We start from the raw sequence: 11,461 nt of genomic DNA on the forward strand, positions 1-11,461 counted from the left end.
ACACCATAAAAGACCATCTTTAAAGATTAAGAGGCAATTTATATTGGAAACCGTATAAAATCTTACAATTTGGCATAATGTAAGTGATTTCTCTTTATCTTCTAGCTCTCAATGACTTTTTTTTACTAATTTTTATTTTCAATGATTTTTTATATGTCACTATTCTTCTTGAATTCATGCCTTAAGCGGTTTCCTTTACAACATTAGTGCAATCGCTAGTTATAAATAGCATGAAATATTTAACATTCTTCTTGAATTTATGCCTTACGTCATTTCCTTTACAACATCTGGTGCAATTGCTAGTTATAAATAGCATGAATATATTTAACATTTAATTGATGATTATTCATATAATTTAAATCCTTTTTACTTTAATTATAAGTAATTATGTTTTGACAAGGTACACATAATCCTATTATATTTGACTATTCATTATATTTCTTCTAATTAAACTATGATACAATACTTGCTTTTTCAAAATTGATAAAAATATTAAATAAAATTGAGGCATAGTATAACATTTAGATTATATATTATTAAAATTTCATGATAAAATTGATTAGTCTCGAACTTTAATTGTTAATAAAATTGTTTATTGGGTAGGTAAATGTTGAAATTGTTTAGGAAAATGGTTACAATGATTAAGGTTAATCTTAATTATAGATAGAAACCATATAATGACATCTCCATTTCCATATTAAGTGCAACTCTCAATATAGAATTCTATTGAGAACCTTTACCTCTTCAACCGATGGCAAAATAATGCCCCAATTCCTCTTCTTCTTCATTCTGTCACATTTAGTACAGTTTGTGGAATTAAAAAGAAGATGGTCGCATTTGGTACAGTCTGTGAAAGTGAATTCCTTCCAATGTTGCCATCGCTGATACATGTAAATCCTAATACATGTGAATCCTAGTTGTCACATATATTCGGAAAAGAATCATCTTTATGAGCTAATTGAGGTCTTGACCTGCACCTAAATCCCATTAGAGGAGATGAATAGAGGTCTTGACCTACACCTAAAACCCATTTGAGGAGACTGCACCTATATATATAAAGTTTTTGCCAATATAAATTAGTTATATATATATATATATATATATATATATATATAATAATAACTCTATTCTCCAATACAAAATTAAAGTTTTTAATATATATATACTACTGCCAAAACTACATCAAATTTGTGAAAGATTCCCTTCGTTGAAAAGTGAAATGATTTTGATATCAATGAAAACTGCACAGCGCTACTTTGGATTCAATCGACAATATCAACATCAAGACCAGTGAGTCTTAACTTCAAAACAAATGACACAATGAGTAGGAGAGCACGTTCAACTAACTCCGGTTTCATCATATCCATTCATAGTAACCACTCTCAGCATATCCATCGGAGTCCCATAATATTCATCGTCCTCTCACACTGAGGTCAAGTTGCCAACCTCGCCATTTTCTACGCTCTCCACGGTGGGGTGGTAAATTTTCAAACGGAGACTATTGTCTCGTACTCACACTGTCATTTGCTTTGCAGTTGAGATTATTATTGAGGTTTATATTGTCAAGTCAGTATTAAGGACTATGTACTTATTGGTTCAGTGTTTTTTTATTTTGTTTTTTGTTTATTGGAATAATAATTTATTATATGTTTTTTTTTATATTTTGTCCTTCGAATAATAATTTATTATAGGGTGTGAAGATGAAAAGATACTAATCAATATTTTTAGTTTCTTAATTATTAATTTAATGTATAATCTACTAAGTTAATAATTTGTTTTTTATTTTGTTTATGGAATAATATTTTATTATAAGATGACAAGATGAAAAGACACTGAATCAATATTTTCAATTTCTCAATTATTAATTTAATATATAGTTTATTAACTCAATAATTTGTACAGTGTTTTTTTATTTTGTCTATTTAATAATAATAAAATAATATTCATTGGACAAGATGAAACTTAATGAATAGTGTTTAATATTATTTTCAGTTTCTCAATTACTAATTTAATGTATAATCTACTAACTTAACAATTTTCTTTTTATTTTGTCCATGGAATAATACTTTATTATAGGATGATAAGTTGAAAAGATACCAAATTAATATTTTTAGTTTCTCAATTATTAATTTAATGTATAGTCTACTAACTCAACTCTTTTTATTTCGTCTATTTGATAATAATAAAGTAATATTTAATGGACAAGATGAAACTTAATGCATAGTGCTTAATATTATTTTCAGTTGCTCAATTATTAATTTAATATATAGTCTACTAACTTAATAATTTGCTTTTTATTTTGTCCATGGAATAATACATTATTATAGGATGATAAGATGAAAAGACACTAAATCATTATCTTCAGTTTTTCAATTATTAATTTAATGTATAGTCTACTAACTCAATAATTTTTACAGTGTCTTTTCATTTTGTCTATTTGATAATAATAAAGTAATATTCAATGGACAAGATGAACCTTACTGCATAGTGTTTAATATTATTTTCAGTTTCTCAATTATTAATTTAATGTATAGTCTACTAACTCAATAATTTGTACAGTGTCTTTTCATTTCGTCTATTTGATAATAATAAAGTAATATTCAATGAACAAGATGAAACTTAATACATATTGCTTAATATTTACAATATGGGTAAAGGAGATACAATGGATATGATAATATAGTAGTAGTTGAGTGTCACATACCCCGATAACCTCGCAGGCAAAAGTAGGGAGTTAGAATTTTTCGTACAAATTACCACAAGTAATTAACCAATTCACAACTCCTCAATTCATTATTAACCATTAAATATAATATTCATTGGTGCAAGTAAATTGCCATCAAAGACAGTAAGTTTCATAAGCATTGCATAATCTTTAATCATCACTGAAATAACATAAACTGTCTCATGAATCCATGCATCCATTTCTTGATAACCTTAACATATTAGATAATCATACAATCTAATAAAGAACCATCAACATCAAGGATTCAACATCACCCATCTGACACAAAAGGCAATCACATCAATCACACCATTGAACACGGAAATACCCTGGAAACCCCGTAGGGTGAAAACCAACAAACGTTTAATCTTCTTATTAAACGCTCGTGAGGGTTTTCACCCCTCACTCAATGGCTTATAAGGGATTCCATCCCTTAACCATTGTTATAAAATCATTACAATAAGTTATCATTTGGTTATCACATAACTAGCTACAAGCTAATACAATTTACATGTAATCTTTTATTTACATACCGCCACACGCAAAGTTCCTTGTGGCATAATTGTTCTAGCAATGGGCAATACTGCAGCTTGACTTCATCTGCATGAACGAATAATCTTTTTCCTGTCATAATGTTAAACATCACCTTCCTTGGCACCATCTGCCGTCGTTTCCTGTCAATGCAGTCATCGACAATCTTGGCAACAAGATCAGTTACATTATTAAAGAATCAATAAACAATGTCTGAAATAGATTCTTTAGCATCATCTCATATGCATAAGCAAGCATGACTTACTATTAAACTAGTATATATATATACTCACAATGTTTACTAATGTATAACTCTTTTTAAGATAGTTCTAACTCATTAGCTCATGTAAAAACGAGAATAGAATCAAAACCAGATTCCTATTTTCCAAAATAAATAGCAGCCATAATAATAATTCTTTCAGTGCATGCATTATCATAGGTTTTCCTCATCAAGAAAATATATCAAATAATCTTTTCTATCTGCATGCATCAACAAATTTTCTACTGAGAAAACATGTAATTTAAACATTCTCTTGCTGCACATAAACAAGAATATCACACAAGGTCAACTTATCTTTCTATTCTTCGACAACCTCATCGCCATAGCGCATGCTCAGGTCCATGGTTCGAAAGGGATATGTATTCATGCCTTATGATAATCTTTGAAATGTAAAGGTTATCATCCCAAAAACATAACAGGCTCACGACCTTGCACAATTTTCTAGGTTCGAATGATGAAGAAATTCTCATATAGGGCCGCTGCTAGACCGCCTCCAACCATAGGACCAACCCAATATACCCAATGGTCTCTCCACTGCCACATAACAAACGCCGGCCCAAATGAACGCGCAGGGTTCATTGATGCACTTGAGAATGGCCCTGCCGCCATTACGTTTGCCCCCACAACAAGCCTTTCACCGCAATAGGGTCTGTGGCGGAACACCAGTAGGAATTCTGCATGCCAACCACCATTGCTTCTTGAATACTTAATTCTTTGGACTAAATATCATTAATCGCGTTGACACTGTAATATGATGCTCCCATTTCTGCTTGAGCAACAATGACTTCGATCGACAGACCGCCGCACGGAAAGGACAAAGACCCTTCTGGAAACACAGATGCATATGCTTTAATAGCTGTATGAGATATGTAATGGCTCTATGAGCGTTTTTCCCCCTATGGCATCGCTGCCTTCCGCATACTTCATCCCCAATGCGGTTAAAACAGCTCTCATCAAGAATCCGTTCCGTCTTTTGTAATGGAGCCGAACTAAGGCTGACAGGAACCTCCAAAAACGTGTATGCTGCAACTCCAATCGAACATCTCTTCCCCGTAAACTTAATTCAGCAGAATACGCTTTCAAATGAAAAACCAAAACTCATTTCACACCATCCAGCCTTAGTAAAGAATAACAGAGAGCCCTAAAACGCATACGCTCTAACCCTAGTTAGACATTTCGGTCCCCTCAAGAAAACCGTTCCGCATCAAGAAAATAGTTCCGGAGTTTGCTCGGGGATTGGGTTTATGTTCATAATCTCATTAAAGCCCCCTACATGAAGTGATGACTCGCTCGCAGTTAATCTGGCGGTTGTCTTTCTCGAAACCGTCTAGAAAAGCAGGTGGCTTCAGTTCCCATTTTTAAGCCGCCATACGCGCCCCCTGTCTGCCATTCTTAATTGACAGCGCTATGGATACAAGAATTAGTTGTTGAAACTAATTCGTAATTTCTTTAAAAAGAATTACTATTTCATTAATTAATATTTTACGCATAGGGATGTTACATACTCCCCCCCTTAACAGGAACACCGTCCTCGGTGTTTTTCTTTCATTAAGAACTTGCGATTTTACTCATCGTGTTACCATCTAAACCACACAAAATGTGATCCTTTCCTTTTGAAATCAGCGATTCCATTCCAAGAAAAGACGACAAACAAAAATAGTAATGATATAGTCATAAGAAATATCATTAGTTATAAGCATCAATAGTTGCAAAAATATGCAACTTCTAATCGCCACCACGTGGCCCTTATTCATTCATGATAACAATTCTCTGTATCTACTTACCATTACTTACCATCTGTTCTTGAAAATCATGAATACCTTCATGTAAACATTTAATAGTGGTTGGACAACTCTTCAACCTTCCATGGTAAGTAACTCCTGTAATATATGACTAATAATTCAATCACATTAGTCACTATATTTTGAGTCAAATGAAATACTTTTGACTAGCAATCAATTGCAATGTTAGATGCTTTCTAAATCACAGTACTTTTATAAGTACTTAAAGAGCACTAATACTAATCATCAAATGATAAATCACCGTTCCACGTGCATACTGAACGAATTCTTACCAAAGACATCCGCAAAGTACCTCGAGAAGTACCAAAAGAGCACATAATTCTCTAATCATCAAAACAGTCAATCATTGCATCAAGCAAAAACTGTCTTAGCTCCCACTAAGATGTTCACAACATCAATAATACAATAAAGGAGTTAAGTTTTTTTTTTTTTCCAATTACTCCTTATTGAACATTAAACTCATTTCCTGTTAAAAGTGCATAACACATTTCGCACAACTATATGTAAAATTTATTTCTAACATAACATATAGCTGATTAGTTAATTCCTTTAGCCATGAAACCACAATGGACTAAAGAATTCCCAACCCATGGAAACTGGTTTCCATAACCAAACCGAGTCATTTTCACATCCAGACAGTTTCTTCGATAGAGACCTTACCAGGTCTAACATAGAATCCCACTGGCCAACCAGCTCAAGAATTCTAGGGAGAGGAGATCTGGGCAGACAAGTACCATCAACCCTTCCGGGCAGGTAGCTGCCATCAACCCAACTCCGGCCAGACAAGTACCATCAACCCCTCCGGGTAGGTATTGCCATCAACCCAAGCACTTGCAGGTCCTACTCGACCGCAATTACACTGGTCTCGCCAGTAAACGCTATCTGATCCTAACCAGACGTAGCGTACACAAGAAATTCTTTCCTCTTATGCCATCTGATCCCAACCAGACATAGCATGAATATTTCTCTTTTTCCATCTCTTTCTCAAAGTAATTTACACAATGAACCATATGAACATTATCATTAGCACAACAGACATGCATGTATACCATGCATTTACACTTAACCCCTCATCATGGGTCCACAACATCAAGATTGATGGGAAACATATCCATCATACACGTTGTATGCATGCAAATTTTCCAAATAACATAATTCATGCATATCATATAACATCATTCTTTCTCATTTATAATTGCATTTCATATTGCAGCAATTTATGTGATGAGTTTTCTTGTTGCCGTTAAGCTACCACTACTTAATCCCATCAGCAACGTTAGTTATAAATATGCATCAGTTAACACCTATTCCATCTCCAAGAATGTTCATGCATACAATATTTTCATGTATAAAATCATATGCAAATACTCATTAATGTATAAATGTCAACAACAGTTGAGTTAATACTCTCAGCATTCCCAATTTTTCCATAGTCTGTTGTTCCAATTCAAATCATCATTAATGGAGTATTATCTTACGTTTACTATGGCTAACTTTAGTCATGCATTGTTAGTGTAATTAAACATAATTTCTCTAACATACAAGAACATAACTCTTACGTCACAATGACTAATCTTTGTGCATACTATTGCTTATCCTATAAGCCCTTTTTTAATGTATGCAACACTTATTCCCTTAACTAGAAGACCACCATCATTTCATACGACAAACCACATGCCTCTTTCTTAAAGGAAGTCATTTTAATCCTCATTCTTCTATCTTTCGATGTGAGGATTTCTCAAGATTCCCTTTCAAGAAATTATTAAAGATATCTATCTTTCGGCATAAAAATCAAGATACAAGAACAAGGTTTACTTATCCTTTATGCATCAAAATCAAGCAATCAACACAGCTTATCCAACAAGACAATCTCTCCAAGAGATTATTATTTTCAAGGAAGCTAACATGAACACTTCCTCTAAGTACAACCAGACTCATAATTACAAAGTCACAATAGCTACCAGTATGCAACATGTGTTCTCCTAACCCGGTTACCTTACTTTAATGCACATAGTTCTTTTCATGAAACAAGTAAGGATTTTGGTTCTTGTATGAACACTATTCTAATGTGTCTTTAAGGAAAGAACCTCTATTTCCCTTTTCAAGAACTCTCATCAAATCCTTTATCTTCATGCATGAAGTATGCACACTCTTAGAATGAAACTATATTTATGCATATATATATATTATACTCTTCCTTCAAAAAGTTAGAAGTGAATATCTATGTGCCTAGAAGCACATCTTTAGCTATCTATATCATGCATGTAATGCATAATCATTTCACTAGAACTTAGAAACTAGCTAGTATCATAATGCAATTAACATATATATATATATATTTTCCAAGAAGCTTTTATCAATAAAGATACATATTTAAAACTTGGCCACCTTCCATGCTATGTCCTCAGGACATTTACATGCCTCGTCCTCTTTTCTCAAGAAGATACTTTGGCTATATTTAGCAAGGATTTTATTCCAAAAAAAACAACAAGAGACAAACATGTCTCTCACAAGACTCACATGTAGTCCTACTAGGAGGAACTACCTATTCTCTTTACTAAGAAGCATATAGAATAACCAATTCTTTTACTGCAAGTATTATCATATTTTCTCTACCAATAAAACATATAAACAACCAATCTTTAACTGCATGCCTTAACCCATTTTCTTTACCAAGAAAATCTATAAAAGAACCATTCTTTTATTGCATGCATTAAATACTTCCTCTACTAAGAAATCATATAAAACATTCATACGTGTTCTTCAAGTAAGTGAACAAGACACTTATCTTATCCTTGGGTCAACATGCATAACTAACAAGTTAAACCACCCTTACCGGAAGCAATTGCTCTACTTATGCAATTAGAAGCATAATCTCCTGAGTGTCACACGTGCACCAGAGTTACCACTTGATGCTAGATGCAACAAATATCATAACACTACTATGTATCCATTTCAGACTAATGACTTCAAGGAGACATTACGAAAATCATTAACAGCAACACACTGTAGTTATCATCTTCCAATTCCTTAAGCATGGTCAAGGGAATACTCACATGCACATCAAGTGCTATCTAGTCATTCCCAAACTCTTTTTTTTTTCCCATCTCCGTCTGTCCCTACAGCACGGTCTTCTTCCTTCTCCTTGCTTCCATTTCCTTTGGAAGCATCTACAGTTGGGGAAGGTAATTAGAGTTTACTGACAACTGTATTAACATAGGTAGTCTATTTATGAGTAATTATCGCATGTAATCAAACCACGAATGGGTCCTAGAAAAGTTACCCACTGAACATGCCTTTACAATTAACCTCACACTGAATGCAATATGCAAAAGAAATCCATCATTCCCATAGTAGAGATAAATTCAACCATCATTAAATCGAAGCTCGAATGATTTTTATCTCCCAACAAGTAATGATTAACATAAACACATATCATGCTGATGGATTTCACTTAATTAGAGGGTAATCATCTTTAAATCTATTAAGACATAAGCATATACTATTCATCATGCATTCTCATGGTGAATAAAATTAAGAACTCTTCTCATAAACAACTGGTACTATAGCACAGAGAGAGTAAGAATCTTCACACACATATTCCATGCATGTGACATCAATCAACTTTACTTGTTTACGAATTGTAGCAATCTTAGTCCAATTCAATTAATGCATATAAGTGTTATGGGTTAGTCATACAACACTAACCAATCTCAACTACCAATCGTCTTCATGCATCCATGACAAGACTGAATCAAAAGTTAGTTATTACAATCAAGTCCCACTACTTGACTTATTGAAATTAGTTTATTGTAACTTCAATCATGTTCATTAAATGCATTATTGTCATATTTGCAAATCAAAACTTGGTAGTTGATTGTTACTTCCCTCAATGACTGTTCAATATTGTTCTTACGTGTAATGAGTGTTCAATATTGTTCTTAAGTGCGACAAAAGTTTTCATTGTCTTTTCCTCATCAGGAATCCAATGTTATGAATGTAATTATGCAACAACTTATCACTTATTTCTCAAGGAAGTTATAAACATGAATCACACCCATCATGCCAAAAGTAGTGTACGACATAAATGAATATGCGACTGATTAAACTCATACCTGAGTTAATGCCTACTGATGGCGTACCTCAACATCCTTTCCGCTTACCAATTCCCAAAGGCGCCAGTACTGCAACCTTTAGCTCTGATACCACTTGTCACATACCCCGATAACCTCGCAGGCAAAAGTAGGGAGTTAGAATTTTTCGTACAAATTACCACAAGTAATTAACCAATTCACAACTCCTCAATTCATTATTAACCATTAAATATAATATTCATTGGTGCAAGTAAATTGCCATCAAAGACAGTAAGTTTCATAAGCATTGCATAATCTTTAATCATCACTGAAATAACATAAACTGTCTCATGAATCCATGCATCCATTTCTTGATAACCTTAACATATTAGATAATCATACAATCTAATAAAGAACCATCAACATCAAGGATTCAACATCACCCATCTGACACAAAAGGCAATCACATCAATCACACCATTGAACACGGAAATACCCTGGAAACCCCGTAGGGTGAAAACCAGCAAACGTTTAATCTTCTTATTAAACGCTCGTGAGGGTTTTCACCCCTCACTCAATGGCTTATAAGGGATTCCATCCCTTAACCATTGTTATAAAATCATTACAATAAGTTATCATTTGGTTATCACATAACTAGCTACAAGCTAATACAATTTACATGTAATCTTTTATTTACATACCGCCACACGCAAAGTTCCTTGTGGCATAATTGTTCTAGCAATGGGCAATACTGCAGCTTGACTTCATCTGCATGAACGAATAATCTTTTTCCTGTCATAATGTTAAACATCACCTTCCTTGGCACCATCTGCCGTCGTTTCCTGTCAATGCAGTCATCGACAATCTTGGCAACAAGATCAGTTACATTATTAAAGAATCAATAAACAATGTCTGAAATAGATTCTTTAGCATCATCTCATATGCATAAGCAAGCATGACTTACTATTAAACTAGTATATATATATACTCACAATGTTTACTAATGTATAACTCTTTTTAAGATAGTTCTAACTCATTAGCTCATGTAAAAACGAGAATAGAATCAAAACCAGATTCCTATTTTCCAAAATAAATAGCAGCCATAATAATAATTCTTTCAGTGCATGCATTATCATAGGTTTTCCTCATCAAGAAAATATATCAAATAATCTTTTCTATCTGCATGCATCAACAAATTTTCTACTGAGAAAACATGTAATTTAAACATTCTCTTGCTGCACATAAACAAGAATATCACACAAGGTCAACTTATCTTTCTATTCTTCGACAACCTCATCGCCATAGCGCATGCTCAGGTCCATGGTTCGAAAGGGATATGTATTCATGCCTTATGATAATCTTTGAAATGTAAAGGTTATCATCCCAAAAACATAACAGGCTCACGGCCTTGCACAATTTGCTAGGTTCGAATGATGAAGAAATTCTCATATAGGGCCGCTGCTAGACCGCCTCCAACCAGAGGACCAACCCAATATACCCAATGGTCTCTCCACTGCCACATAACAAACGCCGGCCCAAATGAACGCGCAGGGTTCATTGATGCACTTGAGAATGGCCCTGCCGCCATTACGTTTGCCCCCACAACAAGCCTTTCACCGCAATAGGGTCTGTGGCGGAACACCAGTAGGAATTCTGCATGCCAACCGCCATTGCTTCTTGAATACTTGATTCTTTGGACTAAATATCATTAATCGCGTTGACACTGTAATATGATGCTCCCATTTCTGCTTGAGCAACAATGACTTCGATCGACAGACCGCCGCACGGAAAGGACAAAGACCCTTCTGGAAACACAGATGCATATGCTTTAATAGCTGTATGAGATATGTAATGGCTCTATGAGCGTTTTTCCCCCTATGGCATCGTTGCCTTCCGCATACTTCATCCCCAATGCGGTTAAAACAGCTCTCATCAAGAATCCGTTCCGTCTTTTGTAATGGAGCCGAACTAAGGCTGACAGGAACCTCCAAAAACGTGTATGCTGCAACTCCAATCGAACATCTCTTCCCCGTAAACTTAATTCAGCAGA

At 34.1% G+C, this 11,461-nt stretch overlaps 1 protein-coding gene across 1 annotated transcript; it reads right to left on the minus strand.

Annotated features, from left to right (window-relative positions):
- Positions 1–3,977: 3,977 nt before the first annotated feature.
- LOC149200080 (uncharacterized) lies at positions 3,978–10,999 on the minus strand. The gene is made up of 4 exons (XM_089400843.1): positions 10,910–10,999; positions 4,459–4,593; positions 4,280–4,362; positions 3,978–4,185 (listed from the first exon to the last, which is right to left on the minus strand). The coding sequence occupies exons 1-4, from the start codon at positions 10,997–10,999 to the stop codon at positions 3,978–3,980; spliced, it is 516 nt and encodes a 171-aa protein (XP_089256969.1).
- Between the last annotated feature and the right edge of the window lie 462 nt (positions 11,000–11,461).

This window comes from Pinus tabuliformis, chromosome 2_1 (assembly GCF_031772625.1).
Source record: "Pinus tabuliformis cultivar Carrire ecotype Pingquan chromosome 2_1, CPIR1, whole genome shotgun sequence".
NCBI lineage: Eukaryota > Viridiplantae > Streptophyta > Pinopsida > Pinales > Pinaceae > Pinus > Pinus tabuliformis.